General features: G+C 45.1%; 1 protein-coding gene across 10 annotated transcripts; it reads left to right on the forward strand.

The window, feature by feature from the left end:
• Nucleotides 1-209: 209 nt before the first annotated feature.
• On the forward strand, nt 210-21,540 carry LOC144284230 (uncharacterized). 10 transcript variants are annotated; one of them, XR_013352581.1, is made up of 6 exons: nt 12,590-12,725; nt 12,840-12,906; nt 13,812-13,923; nt 18,583-18,632; nt 20,490-20,562; nt 21,187-21,322. XR_013352581.1 is itself a non-coding variant. In XM_077848558.1 (4 exons), exons 2-4 carry the CDS (start codon nt 18,625-18,627, stop codon nt 21,390-21,392), a joined length of 297 nt encoding a protein of 98 aa, XP_077704684.1. In that variant the 5' UTR covers nt 13,827-13,923; nt 18,583-18,624; the 3' UTR covers nt 21,393-21,540. The 10 variants fall into 10 exon arrangements, 3 of the variants coding, with proteins under 3 accessions (XP_077704684.1, XP_077704682.1, XP_077704683.1); XR_013352580.1 differs by lacking the exon at nt 18,583-18,632; XR_013352583.1 differs by lacking the exons at nt 13,812-13,923; nt 18,583-18,632.
• The last annotated feature ends 498 nt before the right edge of the window (nt 21,541-22,038 follow it).

Raw genomic sequence — 22,038 nt, forward strand, 5'->3', positions numbered from 1 at the left:
GACTCTGTAAATTTCCTTGAAAGTGACTTAGGGTCAACACTGAAAACAAGGGCTTAATCATTTACTGGGCCCAGGTCACGCGTGTCGTCTCTGGAGGTGAGCCGAGAGTCCGCGGAGTCGCCTGCACGGACGTGGAAGGTGGGGGCTGGCTGTGCAGCCGAAGCACGGAGTCTGGGTCGGAGTCTGGGTCGGAGCGGAGCCTGTGCGGTCCCACGGGGCCCGAGAGCCACTGAGGTAAGGCGGGCGGTCCCCTGCCTCACACAAGGAGGAACCCTGCTTTCCACATCATCCTCGGGGGGTGCAAACCACGCTTTCTAGTCCTTGTGTCCTGGTGCTTGGATGTCTGGGACCTGGTTGACCCTGGAGGACCTGCCTCCCCCGACCCTGCCCCGGGGTTAGCTGATTCCTGCAGATAGTTGACTCCTCCACGAGACAACAGGGGCAGCCCCCAGGTTACTCAGACACCCGATCCTAAACCCGCACCCCCTGCCTCCCCAATTCCTTCCCCTCGAAACCACAACAAAGGCACTTGCCAGGCTCCTCCCTCAGCCCCTCTGCCTCCTTCACTGACCCACGTGGCTCCTCATGGCTGAGTGTGACCTGCTCCCTCTGACCATGAGTGATAAATTCTGTCTACAGTGACAGTCATCCCCTCATCTGTTGGCCTTATCGTAGCTGAATAATCATAACACCCGCATTTTAGAACATGGATATAAAGCGACTATTCATTCGCCAAGGAGGCCGTCGCGTAGGACGGGTTGGAGCTTAGGTGGAGGCTGTGGCTGGGGACATCCTGCCCCAGGGAGCAGCAGGACAAGGTTCGTGGAAGGGGCCCAAGTCAAGGCAGAGGGAGGCGCTGTGCAGAACAGGTAACTGAGGGCACCCACTTCCAGGACTCCCCTCCAGTGGGCTGAGGCGTGTCCCAGAGACTTTTCGAGGAGGAAAAACAGAAGGATGAGTCGTCAGATCTGGTTAAAATAGCAATGGGATTTTGTGGGATTTACACATCCTAGGAGGAGCGCAGGGTGGGAAGCCACCTAGATGATGGTGGAGTAGGGACGACCGACGGTCGGTAGCAAACACCCATGCGGCATAATTTGTTAGTATTGTTTATAGTAACTAGGTACTATTTTTATTCCCTTTTACAAGGAGGGCAACAGATGCACAGAGATGAGACGATCTGTTCAAACTCACACAGGAAAGGACATGCGAGGAGCTGGGCTGAGCAGGGAGCCCGACGCGGGACTCGATCCCAGGACCCTCAGATCGTGACCTGAGCCCAAGGCACCCCCCTCCCCGGGCGCCCCTGGGCTCACAAGTTTAAACATTTGAATCCAAACTGCAGTGGGAGGAATGGAAAATCGCCGAGTGGCTTTAATCCTTAATTTTTTACACTTGCTTTTATCTCGAAAAGCAAGGTAGGGCTGTTCAGTGTCCATTGCGGGGCTGGCCCACAAAGTTGGGGGACGTGTTTGAGCAGAACTGCAGGGGTAGCTGTAAATACGAATGTGCAACTCCCACAGGGGCACGTTGCCTCGAGCTGGTGGTGGGCACAGCGGGAACCCAGCCCGTGCCCGCCTGGCGCTCAGAGCCTGGGAAGAAAGGCCGCCAGCAAGCAGGTGCAGACACACGACCACTCCGGATGCTCGTCCAGGGTCCTGAGGGAAGTCAACGGAGCACCGTGATACCGAGGGCTGGTGCGCGTGCATGTGGCGCTCAGGGTGCCCTGAGCCTGAGTCAGCATGCGGGGAACTCCCTCCTGAATGACCAGCTGGCTGCTGGCCGACAGTCGGGAGAGGGGGAGCCTCGGGGAAGCCACCGGGTGCAGGTGCTCAAGGACAGGAGTGCCTCATCCCGCAGCACGAGGTACACACACGTCAGGGCCCCGCTTGGCCCGGGAACTCCAGCAAAGCCCCCCTTGCCCGTCTGCAGAGTCCCAGGCCCTGGTGTCCAGCTCCACTAGCGATTTATACCAGGTCCCAAGCTGAACCAGCATCTGACCCCCAAAACCTCCCGCTTCCCCGAAGCCCCAGGCGGCTGGAGGACACTACCAGGCCCTGGATGTGGGTCACCACCAAAGCCCTCCCTTCCTGCTCATCTCCACGTTCAAGCCATGACTGCTTCCCGTGCATCTCCTCATCTCCTCTCCTGACAGTTCCGGGATCTGCTCCAGCCTCCCCATCCGTAAGGGACCGACTCTACTACGTAGTTTGGAAGCCTGTCTTGGGAGAACCATGGTAGTCTGTGGGTCAGCTCGGAGGGGTTTCTGGATCAAAGACTTAAATAATGTTTGTCTCTCACTGTAGAGCTTGTGAAAAGCATTTGGGGGTGGGAGGGATGGAGGCAGGACAGCATCCCCCCCCCCCAAGGATAAGGACACCTGACGTCTGAGTAACACTGAGAATGACACAACTGAAAAAGGGATGAATTGTCTCTGCCCTTGGTTTATTCACTGTGTTTGTTTTGACTTTCCAAAACCCTTAGGAAATAAAACCACTCGAGGTGTCGAAGATTTTTGAATAGATAAAAGCCTATCCCTAAGAATTAAATTTCAAAGATTTACATGCAACATTTTCATATGGAAAACCCCTGGGTGGGTTACAGTTCCTTTCAATCTCTTCTTAAATAGACACCACTGTATACAATTCAACTTTTTCTTGCACAATGAAGCATAGCGTTCTGTGTCCCTATAAAAATACTGTCGCGTTACTCCCCTTTCTGAGTTCTTATGTCTGTTCTGCATATTTTTTTATTTCTTTCTTGATGGCCATGCTTATAGACATCACTTGCTTTAGGTAGAGCAGCTTAAAATCTGCTTCAGTGTGCTATAAAGAGGTTTTTGAAATTTTACTACGTTGTCCAGTTTCTCTGTCTTTTTCTAAAGTTCCTGATATTTGGGACATTCTTAGAACATTCTACCCTATATCAAGATCATAGATGTATTTTAATGGATTGCGTCTTTACATTTGAATCTCTGCAGTGGATATTGATATAGAAATGCATTGGAGATCACATTTTGTACCCCCCTCTCCGCAAATGTTTACTCTGTTTCCTTAAACATGTCTGAAATTCCCACCTTACTTTAAAATACTAAATCCTCACCTATGTGGTTCAATTTCTATTCCTTTTATTGGAACTAACATGTCTCTTTCTGAACCTGATCCTCACAGTTTAGCTTCTATGCTATTGCTATTCTCTTAAAATATATTGGGACGAATCTCATAACTTCCCTTTCTAGTCGTGCTCCTGCCTAGGGTCAGGTGTTTGTATAGCTCCCAGTGGACTTAAAGAAATGAAACGTAATCTGTTTTTATAAAGTTCATTTGGATTTTGATTGAATTGAATTAAGTGTGTATATTCACATAGAGAAATGGTGGCTATTAGTAATGTCTCTTTAACATCGAGGAAATTGTGCACCTGATGTGTCAGTATTCCTCATTATTTGGAGTCAGTTGTATCCTTTTATCCATCTGAGGTATGCAAATATACTTTATGATTTTTCTAGGTATTTTATGGATTTTGTTCTTGTGGTTATGTGTGGTGGCACAGTTTGCTTTGAGGTGTTAGTTGCAACTGTGACTGGGATCTTTCGCTGTGTTTAGGAAGAGGCTACACTACACACACATACACAGAAATTTAAATATTTGAGTTACAAAGAATTTTCAACCTCTGTAGATTTAGACTGGCTAAATTGGAAAAGCTTGGCAATGATGGAGGAACACAGGGCTAGCTGAGGACAAGGCACCAGCCTGGGGCAGCACATTGACAAGTCCTTACAACAGGCAGAGGGACATTTCTCTACGGACTCAACTGCCTCGATGCTCATACTTTGCTGAGGGCAAGAGGCAATCTTAGCCCGACCCCCAGGATCCTGTGAGTCTACTTTAACATATAAAAATTCCTTTAGAAGTTTCCCTTTATCTCCAAACCCCCAAGATACATGTTGGCGATCATCCCCCAAGCACATGGCCCACCGATACACATCTGAAGGGTCTCATGACTCAGGTTTTACTAGACGGTAATAAGTCACCTTCTCCCGACAACAGCCAGCCCCCTCAGGGGCGTGGAGACCTTGCTTCCAAAATTCCTTAGAGAGTAAGCTCTCCCCAAACCCCTCCTAACTCCCAGGTATATAACCAGCCACTCCTCACTGTCCCAGGGCAGTCGCTCTTCCTGCCCACGGGTCCTGTCCCTGGGCTTTAATAAAACCACCATTTTGCACCAAAGACATCTCAAGAATTCTTTCTTGGTTGTTGGCTCCGGACCTCACCCCATCAAACCTCATCTAGATTCCAAAATTTCATCAGGAAGACCTAATTTGGGAGAGAATATGGAGAAAGACACATGTTAATGCTCTCCTGGTGGGATTGTGAGTTCCTGTAAATTTTCTTATGGAGCATTTGACTACACACATATTTAAAAATATATATATACCCCACTTGACTTAGCAATACCAATTCTACAGATTCAGCCAAAAGATTAAACTGGAAAGTTCACAAAAATATGTCCAAGTTCATCATGTTATTGCTCATAATAGTGGAAAGGTGGAATCAATGCAAATGTGCATTGTAGGAGAATTATGAAATAAATCATGATATGGTCTTAGGAGGTAAAGCCTCGCAGCCATGGGTATGGTAATGTAGCTAAACACATATGCACATGTTGACCTATTGTCCTAGAGAATTGTCCTTGAGTGGTTATTGGAGGAATAAGGCAAGTATCGATCAGCATATATTCTGTGGTACCACACAGAAAATATGCGTCTAAGTACACTTGAAGCAGGAGAGCGAGGTTCTTGTCTCAGGGAGTGGAAGAATGATTCTCCTGGACAAAGGAGAGTGAGTAAAGTGAGAGAAGTTTATTAAGCAAGCATACAGAGAGAGCTCTCAGGAATGAAAGGGGTCCAGACAGGGCTGCCCAGGGGGCCTGTAGGGCCGGTCTTTTATTGAAAGCCCCCCAGGGAACCTAAATCCTTTTCACACCTCTATTGATCTCACCATTGAGTAAGGACTAATGTTAACACCTTCGATGGCTTACTTGCTTTTTAGGGTCTGGTAATTCTTCATTGGTCACAAGTAGCTGTTCTAGCAAGACCCCACCTCTGACACCGGGACAGGATGGTCTGGTTTATTTATCTCTGGTTTACTTTCATCTCCACATTTCTGGGATCTTTGTGAGCCTGATCCCATAGCCCCCTACCCATCTGTCCCTGCCTGTCCCTTACTCACCCTCAGCGTCCAAAAAGATATTAAACATTTAACTGGGATTTCAGGCCACTTATAGATTTTTTTCAAACTCTCTTAACTTTTTAATTTATTTTTTTTAAAGCATGAATCATTTTAAACTCCCTTCCTCCGCCCACCCAGCTCCCTCGGCCCAGAACTAAGTTGTATCATTGTAAAAAGCAACAAAAAATTAAGAAGATGATAACACGTACTAAACCAAAGTGCTGGAAAGAAAGCGTGGGTTGAAATAACAGGTCAAAATAAATAGTCCTAGAGGGCGTTTTCTGCCCTAACTCACAATAGCTATTGTTTAACATTGGGTTCTAGGCAATCGCTGACGACTTTCCATGGCTGATCTCATTCGGTGTCAGGACTGGCTTGGTCAGGTGGTATATTGTTTCCCCCACCAGGAGCTGGAAGTGCTCACAAACTTGGGATGGAGGGGAGCCAGCAGGGCAGGCTTGCCTGAAATCAGGAGCCAGCGGGGCCTCCCTCTTCCTCTGGGTCCCCTTTCCGCATCCACTCACCCTGTAGCTGACCATGCTCGGGGTGACATATTAAATATAATCCTGGATATATCCCAGATCTTTCTTTTCTTTTTTCCTGTTTGCTGTTTTATTGCTTCTACTTTTTTTCTTATCACAAAAGCAACTCATACTTAACATAGGGGAAAAAAATCTGAAAATACAGATTACAAGAGGATCCTGACAACCACCTGTAACCCATCCCTTCTGGGAGGATTGCCATCTATTTATACTGTTTAAACGACCTCGTATATATTCTTCTGGACCCTGTTCTGTATATATTTATTGTAGTTCAGTAAAGTGATATCCATGTATGCTGTTCTGTGACCAGGGATGATTTATCTGTTGCATTTTCCTCTATTTGGATGCTTGGTTTGTATCCTTTTTAAAAATTTGCTGTTATTACAACTAACACAGGGACGACTCTCTGATAATGAAAGAAATAAGAGAGCAAAGGGAAAGAAAAAAGAGGAAGACGCTTCACAATTCTGAAAAACTGGCCAAAATGGTCAAAACCCTGATAAGACTATAAAACTAGTCGGTAGTGTACCAAAATTATCAAGACTGGATAAACCAGGGACTGGGGATATTTGTTTCTGACAAATTATCATTTAAGCCAGCTTGGGTTGGTTCACATTGTTCCTGTCTGTCTGTCTCTAAAATAGATGTACTACTTATATGTGTGGATATATATGTATGTGAATATGTATAATATATATTTAAGCACATTATCTGGCTCCAGAAAGTGCAGAGTCTATCTGTGGGAAGCCTCGTTTTCCAGGAGGGGCTCCCCAGCTTCAGGAAGTAGCATCCCCCTCTCTCTAACAGATGAGACCGAGACAGCCTCCTTCCCGCTGTTTCTCCCCTCCCTCCACTCGGGCCCTTTGACCTGGTTTTTAGTACGACTCTGTCCTGGGGAGCTTTGGTCTCGTCCGAGACGTGTGCATTGAGTTCAGCCTAGCTTGGGGGCCCTGGAGGGAGCCAGGCGTGCCCTCTGGGGTGTCCCGAAAGGAAAGAGACCCTCCCTTCTCCCCACATGGGCCTGGCCTCAGAGAAAGGCCCAGAAGAGAAGTACAGTCGTTGCACCGACTTCCACGTGCGTGGCAGGGGCTCCCGCCTGGAGGGCAGCGAGCAAGCCAGAGGCCTACAGGCTGCGCAGGAAGGCAAACGTGGGCCTGCCCACGGGGTGAAACCTCAGACACAGCCGTGGCCCCCTGAAGGGGGAACCGAATCATCACGAGGCTCCAGGTGTGTCCAGGGGGGTGGGATGGTGCTTAGGGCACCGCTCCTGACTTGTCTGCTTCTTGTTCTCCTGGGGCCTCACTCCTAGCTTCACAGTGATGCCAAAAGGAGCTGCTGATGGTCTCGTGCTGCGCTAGGGTTTCCAGGGAGGATGTCAGAAGAAATATCCTGCGCTCCACTGTATCAAGAGGTTTGTTCTGAGAAGTGTGGGGGATCCAGCTGCAGGTGTGTGGACGAAGAGCATCTCTGGAACCAGAATTTGGTGTCTGGTGACCATACACAGTAGTAGGCCTAGCAGAAGCTGGACTTACAGGTTTGCAAAGTAAGGAGGTCTTCCTGACTCCACACAGCCTTAGAGAATTCTGGAAAACCTAGAGACATGAAATCCAGAAAGTCAGTTTCTCCAACATCTAGCAACAGGAACCTGGGCCCTGGGCTGCTGATGGGGCCAGGCCTACCATTTCCAGAGATGAACTGGCAGGTGTAAAGAGGGGGCACTTGATGGGATGAGCACTGGGTGTTATGCTATATGTTGGCAAATTGAACTCCAATTAAAAATATATATATATGCAAAAAAGTAAATACATAAAAATGCAAAATTTAAAACTGAAAAAAAAAAAAAAGAAAGAAAGGCTCAGATTTCAAGACACTTTCAAGTGGGAAGGATCCAAGAGGTGATTTGAGAGCTGATTGGCAGCAAACATGACAGGACTTTGAGCCCCAAATTGTGGTGTCTGGGGCTTTTGAAAATAATGTTTAGAGGATATTTTTATTATAAAGGAAATAAACACAAAAGTGATGACCTTAAATCTAACCATTAGGTAGCTCCGTGGACGAGTTAAGAAAAAAGGAATCATATATCCCTTCAACAAATGTTTACTGCGTTTCTAGTTTCTTCTATGTTCCAGACGTAGCTCTAAGCCCTCGAGGTATAGCAGAGAACAAACAGGACAAAAGTCCCTGCCAGCACAGAGCTTACATCTCAGTGTGTGAGAGAGAGAGAGACAGGAATAAAAACACGATGACAGGAGAATAAAACAGTGTTATGGGATGAATGGTGTCCCCCAGAATGCGTAGGCTGAAGTCCTAACTACCGGGACCTCAGAATGTGACTCTGTTTGGAGATGGGGCCTTTTAGGGATGATTCAGCTAAAATGAGGCCATTAGAGTGGGCTGGATCAGGTATGACTTCTGGACACAGGAAGCGATATGTCACACAGAGGGAAGGCCGTGGAGGGCACGACAAGAAGGCGGCCACCAACCTGCAAGACAAGGAGAGGGGCCTCAGGAGAAACCAATCTTGGGACACTTTGATGTTGCATTTCTAACTTCCTGACCCTTGAGAAAGAAATTCCTGTTGTTTAAGTCACCTGGTCTGTGGTATTTCCTTATGGCAGCAAATAGGTCATAGGATGTCCAATGCAATGGAGAAGGGTAAGATGAGGTCAGGGGCACGGGGCCGTGAAGGTGCCTGGGGGAAGAGCGTTCCAGGCAGAGGCTGCCAAGGCCGCGTGGTGGGAGCCAGCATGAGGCAGTTGAGGGTGAGAATAACCACGTGAGAGCTGAATATGTGAAGATTTGGGATTTACTCTGATTAAACCCATTTTCCTAATTAATAAAAAATCCTTTTGAAGTGAGAGAGTAAGGTTCTTGTCTCACGGACTCAAAGAATGAATCTCAAGGACAAAGGAGCATGAGCAAAGCGAGGGAAGCTCAGGAAGCAAGGATCCAGAGAGAGCTCTCAGGAGTGAGAGGGGACCCACAGGGCTGCCCACGGGGGCCTCCACCCACAGTCTTGTATTTAGGACTGACCAGGGAGCTTGTGGCCTTATTCTTGTGATGTCCTGGTTTGAGTAAGGACTGTGATACCATCTTCAACGGCTTCCTTATTTTAGGGTCTGGTTATTCTTTGTTCATCACAGGTGATTGTCATAAAAAGACCCCCTCCCCCCCACACACACACCTAGGGCAGGGTGGTCTGGAGTGTTCCCTATCTCTGGTTTCCTTACATCTCTACATTTGGGGGATTTCTGTGAGCCGGATCCCATAGCCCCTGTCTATCTCTCCCTAGCTAGCCCTATCTGTCCCTTACTCATTTTTGGTGTCCTTTACTGGCTTTATGAGATAGTAAGATAGCTAGGCAGATGTTAGTTAGATAATATCAAATTTAAGAAACTTTGACTTAAAATAATTTTGAATTTCTCAATCTCTGATTGTGATATCCCTTTGTATTTGTTAAAAATCTTATTTTGTAAAAAAAAAATAATAATAAAATAAAATCTTATTTTGTGTCCTCACTAAATGTTAATACTTTTATTCATCTATTTCTTACACATCCATTATTAGGTTTCAAAATATTTTCTGTGTTGATATCATAAATGGTATCTTTTTCCGCTATAATTTCAAAGGAATCAATCAACCTCTTTCTCTGTCGGTTCCCTGTAGTGCACAGTGACCTACGTAGCAACGTTCGCTTCCTCCCCGTTCCCTTTTACTAGCCAATTTTAGTGGTGAATATCACTTTTCTTTTACTTCGGTATGTGTCCATTGATTTCTCAGGCTTAAATGAAGTTTTCTGATTTCCAGCTATAAAAGCAGAGGGGAGGAGTGTCAGGTGGCATTTTGTCCCCTCCTTCCCATCACTGGCTAGTTGTAGAATTCCACAGTTCACCATCTGTGACACTTGCACTGGGTTCTGTCCCATCATCATTGCATTCCCCTCTTTAGCTCTAGGATCATACCAGCTTGATACTCCCAACGCCTTATCCTACACCGTATCCTTCCCGGAAGTGAGTCCTCCAGCACGCTTCCCCGGGCTAGCCCCCCATGGGAGCTACACTCCTTGAGTCCTTTTGTTGAAAGATGCCTGCTGCCTTTAAAATGGAAAGCCGGGATGAGCACTGGGTGTTATTCTGTATGTAGGCAAATTGAACACCAATAAAAAATAAATTTATTATTAAAAATAAAATAAAATAAAATAAAATAATAAAATAAAATAAAATAAAATAAAATAAAATAAAATAAAATAAAATAAAATAAAATGAAAAGCCAGTTGTCTGACTTAAAGAATTTATGGGCTCACAGTTCCTGTTCTTGAAGGCTTTGCTGGCATTGCTCCTTGTCTTCTAGGGCTGAAGGTACTTGGTACAAGTCTCCACCTTCCTGGTAATATCGGCAACTCGACTGTTTTGCCTTGCTGTTCTGGAGATTCTTTCTATTAAAAATCCAGAAGTTTTATGGAGATGTTAAGATAGAATTTGTTATTGATGGTTCTGTGCCAAATTTTCTTGGGATACCACTTTAATTTTGTAGACTGGAGTCTTCTGATCGCCTGAACATCTTTCTAAAAATTTTATCTTTAAAGTTTTCCCAATTACCTCTTAGAGACACTGATTATATGAACGGCAACTCCATTTTGTTGACCATGACTGTCGTTCCTTCCTGCTCCACCATGTGAACTCTGATGTATTCTTTTTTTTTTAAATAAATTTATTTTTTATTGGTGTTCAATTTGCCAACATATAGAATAACACCAGTGCTCATCCCATCAAGTGCCCCCCTCAGTGCCCGTCACCCAGTCACCCCCACCCCCCGCCCTCCTCCCCTTCCACCACCCCTAGTTCGTTTCCCAGAGTTAGGAGTCTCTCAGGTTCTGTCTCCCTCTCTGATATTTCCCACTCATTTTTTCTCCTTTCCCCTTTATTCCCTTTCACTATTTTTTATATTCCCCAAATGAATGAGAACATACACTGTTTGTCCTTCTCCCATTGACTTACTTCACTCAGCACAATACCCTCCAGTTCCATCCACGTCGAAGCACATGGTGGGTATTTGTCGTTCCTAATGGCTGAGGAATGTTCCATGTATACAGAGACCGCAGCTTCTCTATCCATTACTCTGATGTATTCCCATTTCATTTCACCCGCTCTTCTCCGTCCCGTCCTGGTTGTCCTCTGCTCTGGCGCCAAAACTGTGCACTCTCTTCCGCATGCCTCCATTCGGTCGCGGTTTGATTTTCTTCTTTCACTTCTCCCCTGGTTCTACAAGCTCAGCTTTCTTATCTCTTCTTATCTCAAAATATCTTTTCTGAGTGAAAGTGTCTCTGATTTGTGGATTATCTCTGTTTTAAAACAAATACTTGCTTCATCATCTTCATCAACTTAGCGTGCTCTGTTAGGCCAGAATCTTTGTCCATTTCATGGCAATATTTTCAGCTGGGGGTTTCTATTCTACCAATTGTTTCTCCTGTTCCTTTATCACTTTAAAAAATGTTTTGTTGTTGTTTTTTTATTTTATTATTATTATTATTTTTTTTTTTTTTGCTAATGTCTTTAGGGAGATTCTGTTTAGTTTCCTTTTTTATCTAAAGATAAGTCATCTTTGTTTGGTGAAATATTCCTGGACTATCTATTTTTAAGAGGTTTTTGTGGGCAACAGACAAAAATGGATTTCAGACACCTGAGAGTCCTCCCTATGACACACGATTATAGATAAGAATACGTCCTGTTAGTGGTTAATGAATCAGGGTGACATACCATATGCCGTCTTCCTTTACATAACCAGACTGTTTCTTACAACTACGGACTCGTGTGATTGCTTCTTCAGCACGTCCTTTCAACCCCATGAAATGTGGTGTGTGTCTGGATTCAGAGATTCTCCTACTACCCACTCACTCACCTGATCCCACCATTTCGGATAAGAGATTGTTGGTTTGTCTTTAGGGTGAAGGCATGATTTCACATAACTGTGCTCTGCAGCGTTGTCCAGGACCGCCAGATACACGTAGCCTTTCTCCTCTCCCATCCGGCCTCATCTCGAATGTGATGACACTTCACTATTATTTACCCTATTTTGGAGCAATAGATATCTACTAGTTTTGCAGATAATGAAGTTTCCATCTTTATTTCTTCTTCCTTTTCTCTTTCTTTTTTTTTTTTTTGTTTTTTGTTTTTTGTTTTTTTTGTTTTTGTTTTTGTTTTTGTGGAGTTTCTGAGAGAAGAGGAGAATCACGATCTTTACTAACCCACTTTATTTTTTTTTAAATTTTTTTTTACTAACCCACTTTAAAAAGAAGTTCTGGCTCATAATAGTCCTTTACCTGGGCCTCCAGAGTCCATCTTACATACTACCACCAAGTCATGTCTAAGCTGCACATTCGGCAATGTCATCTTCTTGTTTAAAATCCTTCAACATCTTCTCTTTGCTTACAGGAGAAATTCAAACAACTAAGATCTGATTCTATATATCCTATAGTTCCTTTTTCCTGTACTTTAGCTGAAGGACATACTTATGATTTCCCAAATTCACACTGAATCTATGCCTTTAGATCTTTGCCCGTGATCTTTTCTCCTGGACTCGCTTCACCACTGTGACTGCCTCATATATGGCAACTCACCTCTTAGGACACAGATGGAGTGTAAACCACCTAGCAAAAATTTCCCAGTTTCTCTCCTCCACCTGCCAGGACACAAAAAGAGCAACAACCATTCTTTCCTGTAAGATCCCTTATGCTTACTACACTTTATAACCATGAACCATTACAGAGTGAATCTATTTAATCGAGCCCAAGTCCCCTCACGTTCTGAGATCATATTTTGTTCCTTTTGTACCCTGGTTCTGGATAAGTAACTGGCAAACTGTAGGAGCAGAGAGACTGGTTTTCCTGATGAATGGTGCTGAGCCAAGCATGCTGTGTCCTTGGAAATGGGGCGAGGAGATACAAATTGAGAATCAGGTGAGAGCTGATAGCACCCACTTGACTTCTATCTCTATAAATCCTCTGACTTGACTGCTGTGCTATTCCTGCAAATATCCTCAGAAATTCTGATTTAGTCTTTTCATTTTCCAGATGAAACACTAAGGCCCATAACCGAGAAACTGTCTGTTCAGGTGGTGTCCCTGAAGCCACAACCCAGGTATTTTGACTCCAGTGTTTCCCTTGGTTAATCCAAACTTGACTCTATAGTGATATATTTTCTTTTATGGACACTTTTAATAAAAAGATTTTATTTTATTTATATGAGAGCGAGCGAGCACGAGCATGGGGGAGAGGCACTTTTTAATAATATTCCCAAATGATTTCTGTGGTTTTCAGCCCAAACCGGTTTTTGTCCATTTATTTCAAATGCATTCCTATGGAGCACACTCCATACCCCGACCAAGCCACCAAAGGGAGCAAAACTCTTCTCGCCTTCTCAGGTAGATGACATTACCGCCCTCCCCACTGCCCTCTGACATCACTGCTCACTCCATAGCTAAAGCTTTGGTCAAGGCACAGTTCAGTGCTTCATTTCACTATCTGTCTCCCCAGACCTACTTTTATTTCTTTTTGCTCCTGGTACATGTCACTATTTCCTTTCGATTTACTCCCTTCTGCACAGAGATCTTACCTTTTCCATTTGTTTACCATTTTAGCCCTCACAAAGTCCCACAGTTTCATAGATTATCTTTCCCCTCCTCATCTGTTCCACGTCTCCCAGTTCTCACAGTCTGTTTCCCTTCTTGCAACGTGCTCTCCAAGGCAGTGCTCTGGCCCCTGACACACCTCAGGCCTCCTACACAAGGGTGGGTTCCTGTTCAGCTCTTGGTGTGAGCAAGTAGCTCTGCCGGGACTTTCCTGAGAAGCAGTGACCGTGCTAAGTCCTCTGGCACCTTCGTGGGCTCCTGTCCCCTAAAACTTTTGTGGATTAGCCTAGGCTTCCATGGGGAAAACCACATTTACAAATGCTAATGGGAATACCTGCCCTAGCCCTTGGGTCACAGCGAGGAGCATGCCGCTCCTCTGGAAATTATCCACTCAATGGTTTCTCTGGTTCACTAGCTCAGTGTGATCAGAACAAGGTCAGGCCATTAGGGGCACCTCCAGGTACAAGCACTGGGGAATGAAGAAGAGGTTGAGGAAGCCGCCCTGCTGCCCACAGGAGGGAGAGGAGGTGAGTGCTCGGCAGGGAGCAGACTGGGGAGGATCTGGGACAGGCTGTGTGTTCAAGGCCAAGTTCCCTCTTTCTCAAGCAGAAGGTCCCATCCATCCACTGAGCAAGCATTTCCTTCTCAAATTTCCCTCTCTTTCCTTGGGCCCATGTACACCTCCCAGAAGTGCCTAGGACCACTCATCTCAGAACTCAGGAGGGGACCTTGGGATGTCGCCTACCCCAGTTCTGTGATTTCACAGTTGAGGGATGGAGGTGACATTACTTGTAAGTCCGAAGCAGAGCCGGACCCAGAACCTACCATCCAAAATCTGAATGTTCTGCTTATTTCCTGCATAATATTCTTGAGACACATGAAGCTATTTTGTGGAAAAGTCTAGGCTGCATGAAGTGAATTTGCACTATGGCTATGAGCATAGGTTTGACTCAAACTTGAGTTCAATTCCTACTTGGCCACTATGTGGCCCTGTTGCCTCATCTCTAGAACCGAGTCATCATTAGAACCTACTTCTAAGGGTTGTCTTAAGGATGAAATGCAAGGATCATGAACAGAATGTAGCATAATGCTTTGCTTGTGGTGAGGGATTAATGTCTGTTACTTGTCACTGGGCCCATCGGGCGCTCCTTTTCAGATGTACAGCTCTGTTGCAGAAGACCACAAGCCACCTATCTACAGGTATAAGATAATACAGTTCACTTAAACTGACCTAAAGTAAAATATTGGGAGCTTGAAAGGCCACCTGCCTGGATTCTCACATGAAGCAGGACATTAGCAAAGTGGAGTGTACTCAGAGGTGGGCAGTGATTCCCCTCTCTGGGGAGTGAGGTTCAGAGGCTCTTCAGAGCAGAGAAAGGAAGGCTCAGGAGAGCCTACTATGCATCTGCAGACAGGTGACACGTTAGCACGGGGAGGAGAGATGAGTTCCAGGTCTGTAGCTGTGTGAAAAGTGTTTCTTATTCCTATTGAAGCTAAAGTTGTTCTCTGTCTAGTTATACTGAAGAGTTCAATGCTGAGGAGACAAAGAGTTAACAGACCCAGTCTCGAATTTTTAAGACCTCGTGGTCTCTTAGGTATCATATGGATCAACAAGTGATAGGACATCCAGCTGATTCCTGATCAAGGAGATGGTTCTATTTCTCTAGTGAGAAGGGGATGGGGGGCTCGTTTAGTGAGACCCGTCTGCTCAGAGTGGCGCTGGTAAGCTCAGATCTCTGTAGGCGAGAGAGTGGGCTGAGAACACAGCAGCCAGTATTTTGTTTTCTCTTTAGAGAAGAGAACAAAAGTGCTGAACTGGGACCATCTGCTCTGTGGCCTGCCCTTCTGGAAGGAACCCTACCAGGGAAGCAGACTCAGGGGACTTTACTACCCCAATGTTCAGGGAGAATTTTATGAGATTCCCATGATCTCTCTCATTCTCTCTCTCTCAGTCTCACCTTCTCTCTTCCTGTCCTCCTCCCTCCCTTCATTTCTACTTTCTTCCTTAAAAACATCAATCACCCTTCCTTTTGACAATTTTTCTCCCTTTCCCTAATCCTCCAGAGATTTCTCTCAGAGCTTATAAACAGTAGTAGCCCAAATTCCTAGACCCAAAGTAGACTTTCTCTAACTCTCATTTGTCAAATGGGAATCTTGACATAAACTAAATCATGTCAACTCTGGGTCCTGAGAGAGTGGTGGCCTGAGTCCAGGGGTCACAGAAGCATTGAATGATAGTGTTGTCATTAAAAACCTTTCAATCCCTTCACTGGTTTCTGATCCCAAGGGACATCTGGGCTGAACCACAGCCTGTGCTTAATGCATGAGTTGAAATTCATAATCAAGCCCTGGAAGAAAAATCAAAGGTTTTCATGGAAGAAATCACATGTAACAACAACAACAACAAAAAACTACTGAAGCGTCTATTTTTAAAAAACTTTTCTTTAAGCCCTATTTTTGAAAAATCTTGTTTGGTTTTGGGGATTAAGGAAGTTGATCTTTGACAAGATCTTATTCTTGATCTTTGACAAGAATAAGAAAGAGGAAAATGGGAGGAAATAAGGCAAAATTCGCTTTGTGGTGACTGGGAAGGAGTCTGGGAGAATGAGGGGCATCTCCTGCAGGCGTGGCCATGACATCATCTTGACCATAGTTCCTCTCTCTCTGGTAAGCAAGCAGGTTGGGTGAAGGGATCTCTGAAGCCTCCAGTGATTACAAGTCTTTGCAATTCAATGAGAGGAGAAAATAGCAAGTCTATACCTTAAAATCAAGGAAGTTAAATCATAATTAGTGAAGGTTTATAATTTTATGCTTGAAAAACCATTGAGAAGTCACACACACAAGACGACAATAAAAGTCCTACCAGTGGGACAAGTGACAAAATCATTGTATATCATCAATTGCATTTTCTGTGCAGACAGTAGCCAATTCTAAAATACTAAGTGAGAAGAATGTGACTCAAATACAAAGAGAAACCGTAAAATATCTAGAAATGAAGTCACAAGAAGTGTTCCGGATCTAGATGAAGAAATGTATTGAAGGACACAAAAAGGGTATGTCCAAAATCGCAAAAATGTGGAAGCTGAAACTTTGTTCTTGGAAAGACTCAATCAACCACAGTCAGTTTTTTTTTTTTTTTTAATAAAACCTGTCATTTCAGTGCAGTATCAGTTAACAAAGCAATAACTTGTTTTTAACTTGATTAAGGAGTTAACTTATTTTGTAAGATTGAATCACTGAGAGTGCCTGTGAATTCTGACAAAGACTATAAGGTAGGCTTGACTTCTTTCTTTAGTGTCACATTAAAAAATATATATTAGGAAGATTATACAGTTGGTCCTTGACCCCACACAGCTGAAAATCAACCTATAACTTTCTTTCCTTTTCTTTTCTTTAAAATTTTTATTTAAATTCTTGTTGGGAGCAGCCCTGGTGGCTCAGTGGTTCAGCGCCGCCTTTAGCCCAGGGCATGATCCTGGAGACCTGGGATCGAGTCCCCACATCAGGCTCCCTGCAGGGAGCCTGCTTCTCCCTCTGCCTGGGTCTCTGCCTCTCTCTGTGTGTCGCTCATGAATAAATAAATAAAATCTTAAAAAAAAAATAAATTCCAGTTGGTTAACATACAGTGTTAAATTGGTTTCCACTGTACAATGTAGTGATTCAACACTTTCATACAACACCCAGAGAACATCAGGACAGCTGCACACCTTCATCATCATCACCTGTTTCCCCTACCCCCACCTCCCCACTGGGAACCATCAATTTGTTCTTTAGAGTTAAGAGTCTATTTCTTGGCTTGTCTCACTCTTTTTTTTCCCTTAGCTCATTTATTTTGTTTCTTAAATTCCACATATGAATGAAATCATTTGATATTTCTCTCTCTGACTTATTTTGCTTAGCATAATACCCTCAAGTTCCATCCACATCATTGCAAGTGGCAAGATTTCATTTTTTTTATGTCCAAGTAATATTCCATGATGATGAATGCCGGTTAACATCATGCAGCATGGCACAGGAAGAGACACACAGAAAAATGGACAAGAACAGAATCCACCCCATGACCTGAGCCTTTTTGGGCATTTGACATCTGACAAAGTTAGGATTTAAGTGCTGTGGCTCACATGCAAAATGCCCCGTCTGTTCTCTCCAGGGTGTCCTGTGGTACTGTCACATCCGGGCAGTCTTGGTCATTGTCCATCCCTTCCCATCATGTGTGGTTTTGTTTCTCTTCTCTGCAAGACTCAGTGTTTTATGAGAACAGAGACATGAACTCAGACATGTGCCTTTCCTGAGATAGCACATGATTTGAGAGTGGAGGCATTTCTGTGGGCTTGGGAAATTCATATTTCCTAGCAAAGCATGAACCAGTCTTCCTATCACTGCTAGGGACCCACATCTGTCAGAGCTTTTCAGAACAGCTTCTATCTCTGCATCTAATAATTGAAGATGAAACTGGGAATACAGACATAATTTAGGTAAACACACAGATAAAACAAATATCTTTAAGAAAAACTAAACGTGAGCAAAGAAAAAAGCCATCAATTCTGGCTACTAGATGAATGGGTACAAAACAAAAGGAAACCAGAAATAGTTTTTGCAAGACATGTGATAAAGGATTAATGACCTTACATAAGCATAGAGTTCTCAGAAATCAGTAAGAACACAGGAGTAGGAAAATGAGGAAACAAGTGAACTGTGTGAACAGGTAACAAGACATAAAAATAACCAGTGAATGTTGGTGAAAATGCTCAACCTCAGAAATGATGTTAGAGATATATTGAAGCAAACAGGAAATATTATTATTCACTAATGTGATTTGCAAAGATTGGAACAATCAATAATAATCAGTATTGATAAAAATATTAACAGTCAAAAAGGTATTTTTATACACAGTAAGTGGGTAAGTAGTACAACAGTTTCTCAAGTGGGCAGGTGGGCAATACCCATAATATTGGGGAGGTTGATATTTCATGTCTAGAGATTTTTACAAAAGTTAAGAGTCCTATGAATTTCTAAAGATATATGTATAGTCATACAAATATGTGAAGTAAATGTATTTGCATAGACATTAAATAATGTCCCAGATAATATTCAAGTGAGGGAAAAAACTGCAACGGATCTGGTTGTGAAGTATGATTCTATGTTTTAAAGTTAAAGATTAATATTTACATGATTTAATTCACAAGGGAGAAGAACAGAAGCACTCTGAATCGTAAACAGTGGTTATAATGGAAAGGTAGGGTTATGTGTTTTGTTTTTTTCACCTTCCAGTTCTTACATTTCTCTATTAATTGGCAGTTTTCCAGTGTGTAAGTATTATTTTTTATAATCAGAAAAGTAATTGGTTGAAGTGAAAGTAAAAGATAAAATTCAAATCTTAGGAATATTTTTTTTCGGGCGTATTTTTTTCCCCAAATTTTTAACCAATATTCACTATCCCTTCCTTCAACATGGATTCTCTAGGAAGGTTAGAGCCAAGCCACCACCATTCCGGAGCTTCTGTAAGAAGCCCTGCACCATCCCGTCAGCTTGCCTCAAACTCTTTTCTAATGAACATCCTTCCCTGTAAGGAACTCTCTTGACTCTCCTGTTGCAACAGCTTGACTGTCCGTCCTCCTACTCACCCTCAGGGACTGCATCTTTGGCTTTGCCAGGACAGATGCCAGCCTCGCTCAGTGTGGTCAGATAGCAGTGCCTCTAAAAATGGAACTACTCTACCATCTGATAATTACACATTTTGGCATTTACCCCAAAATGCAAAACACTAATTCAAAGGGATACATGCACCCCTATGTTCATAGCGGCATTATTTACAAAAGCCAAGATACGGGAAGAGCCCAAGTGCCCACTGAGTGGATTTTAAAGAAAATATGGGGTATATATTTTAGGGTATACCATATATATTATATACACATACATATGCTATAATAATATCTATAATGGAATATTACTTAGCCATAAAGAGGATGAAATCTTGCCATTTGCAATGACATGGATGGAGCTAGAGATTATCGTGCTCAGTGAAATAAGTCAGAGGAAGAGAAACATCATATGATCTCAGTCATATGTGCAATTTAAGAAACAAGGCAGATGAGCAAAGGGAAACAAAGAGAGAGGCAAACCAAGAAACGGACTCTTACCTCTAGAGAACCAACTGAGGGTGGCCAGGTGGGAGGACGGTGGAGCGGCGGGGGAAACGGGGTGGCGGTGAAGGCTGCACCTGTCCTGATGCCACCGGGTGTTGTGTGGAAGTGTTGAATCTGCACCGTCCACTACCATCACGTGTATGTTAACGATACTGGAATCACAACTAAAACAAACCACGGCTTTAGTAGAATAGGTATGGTTTCTTCTTTAAACGTTTGATAGAGTTCCCCAGGGAAACCATCTAGTCCTGGACTTTTGTGTCTTGGGAGGTTTTTGATGACTGCTTCCATTTTCTCCCTGGTTATTGGCCTATGAAGCTGTGGTCTCTGTATACACTGGAATATTCCTCAGCCATTAGAAACGACAAATACCCACCATTTGCTTCAACGTGGATGGACCTGGAGGGTATTATGCTGAGTGAAATAAGTCAATCGGGGAAGGACAAACATTATATGTTTCATTCACTTGAGGAATATAAAAATAGTGAAAGGGAATAAAGGGGAAAGGAGAAAAAATGAGTGGGAAATATCAGAAAGGGAGACAGAACATGAAAGACTCTGAACTCTGGGAAACAAACTAGGGGTGGTGGAAAGGGAGGTGGATGGGGGATTTGGGGTGACTGGGTGACGGGCACTGAGGGGGGCACTTGATGGGATGAGCACTGGGTGTTATTCTGTATGTTGGCAAGTTGAACACCAATAAAAAATAAATTTATAAAAAATAAATAAAACAAACCACAGCGGTGCGTCCACCCTCAGGCCGAGAGGAAAGGTGACGAGCAGCCGGGCCCGCGGAGCAGAAGGGCCGGGAAGCTGCGGCTGCACCTGCCGCGGAGGAGCTGGGCTCGGGGAGGGGGGCTCGTTCCCACGCGGGTCCCTGGGCCGCCCGGACCTCCTCTGGCCCGGAGCCTTGGGCGTCTGACTGTCCTCCTGCTTCTCGCCATCAGCCCCAGGAAGCCCGGCTCTGTCACAATGAGACTCCTCCATGTGGTCCTCACGGCCGCCTTCCTCCTCTCCCAGGTACTGCCCGGTAAATACCAGCCCCCCCCAACCCGCCTGTTCGTGTTACTTTGCTCCCTGCTTCCCCCGAGGCCGCCACAGTCCAAGGGTAGAGGTGGGGGCTGCTCAAGGGCATCTCTAACCCGCCCCCCAAATAACTTCCCGATGAGTCTAGAAATTCCTGGAAGGGGGTGTAAAGCATCCTGCTGAAGGCTTGCTGGGCTGTCTTGCGCTCCCTCCCCTTCCCTGGGGAGGAATGAACTGGGTGATCGGGAACAATCCGTTGAATCACCTGCTGGAGGCAAAGATCCTTTACCCTGGCCCTGCCTGGGGACTGCTTGCTGCCCGTGTGGCGGTGGTGACCTGGCATCTCGCCGGGCAAAGCTTCCTGCAGACTCGGGGTGTCGGGGCGCCGCAGGTGGGGGGCCAGCGAGGAGCAGCAGGTGGCCCAGGTTACCCTCCGTGGACTCCCAGAGGTTCCCGCTGCAGGAAGGACTGTGTGTCCCCGCCAGTGCTGTCTTGGGGCAGAGTGACAGGGGCGGCGGTGGGGTGTCGGCCTGGGACGGAGGGGGCTTCCCTCCGGGCGGTCTCCCCAGGGGCCCTCTCCGGCCTTCAGGTGCATGCAAGCCCCCGTTCATTTTCCAGACAGCACCAGGGCCTTCAATTTTGAAAGGCCCTGCTACCTGCGGGGCGGAAACTGCCTGAAGCGAGGGACGCCAAACTGTGAGCCCTTCCGAGGCCCCTGCCGAGCCTTCACCGTCTGCTGCAAAGCGAAGGGGAGCGGCAGGAAGAGGAGCAGCCAAGGAACCCTGGCTCCCCGAGCCAAAGCGCGGCTCCCCTTGTCCAAGTAGCTGCAAACAACGTGCAAGTCTAATTAATCAGTTATTTTGTCCTTAGGATTGATTGGAGGCACAGTTGTGTACTGTGTGTGTGTGTGTGGTGGGGGGTAGTCAGTGAGAGGGAGAAGATGTAAGAATAAAATCTCTGTTATGCTTTAAATTTTGCAAATCCTTTCATTCGCACAATGTGTAATCCTTAGAGGGTTTTGGTTTGTCAACCCCACTTGGTGGATGTAGAAACCAGACTTAGTTAAATAACAAGATGACACCATCGGTAAAAGGAGAGTAATGAACACTTCTGTTTTGGCTGGTGTATAGTACTCTACCCAAATGCAAGGGAAGTTATGGTTTTCCTTAACAATTGCAGGGACTCTGGGTAGGAAAGGGTCCCCTAGAGTAGGGCGAGGCGATGTGAGGACAGGACTGGGTCCCGGGACTGGCTGGTGCAGCAGGGCAAGTGCCCAGTGGGAAGGAAGGCGCTAAGGAGGGAGCCCAGGGCTAGGGGTGTGGTGCTGGCCCCGCAGGTGTACAGAGAGACCACCCAGAGGGGAAGCCCCACCTCAGGGCAAGCCTGGGAGACGTGTGATTATTTTGTCTTTCTTGATCATTTTTCTTGTTCGGGGCACAGTATCTGCTGTAGTGTCCTGAGTAAGGCACC

The sequence above is a fragment of the Canis aureus genome, chromosome 15 (genome assembly GCF_053574225.1).
Source record: "Canis aureus isolate CA01 chromosome 15, VMU_Caureus_v.1.0, whole genome shotgun sequence".
Classification (NCBI taxonomy): domain Eukaryota; kingdom Metazoa; phylum Chordata; class Mammalia; order Carnivora; family Canidae; genus Canis; species Canis aureus.

Bases quoted from the DNA above. Each gene is read 5' to 3' on its own strand.
- LOC144284230 (XM_077848556.1), top strand. From the start codon at position 14,553: ATGTACAGCTCTGTTGCAGAAGACCACAAGCCACCTATCTACAG. The intron at 14,597-20,489 runs GTATAAGATAAT...TCTCGCCATCAG, and splicing joins CACAAGCCACCTATCTACAG to CCCCAGGAAGCCCGGCTCTG. The intron at 20,573-21,186 runs GTAAATACCAGC...TTCATTTTCCAG, and splicing joins CCTCTCCCAGGTACTGCCCG to ACAGCACCAGGGCCTTCAAT.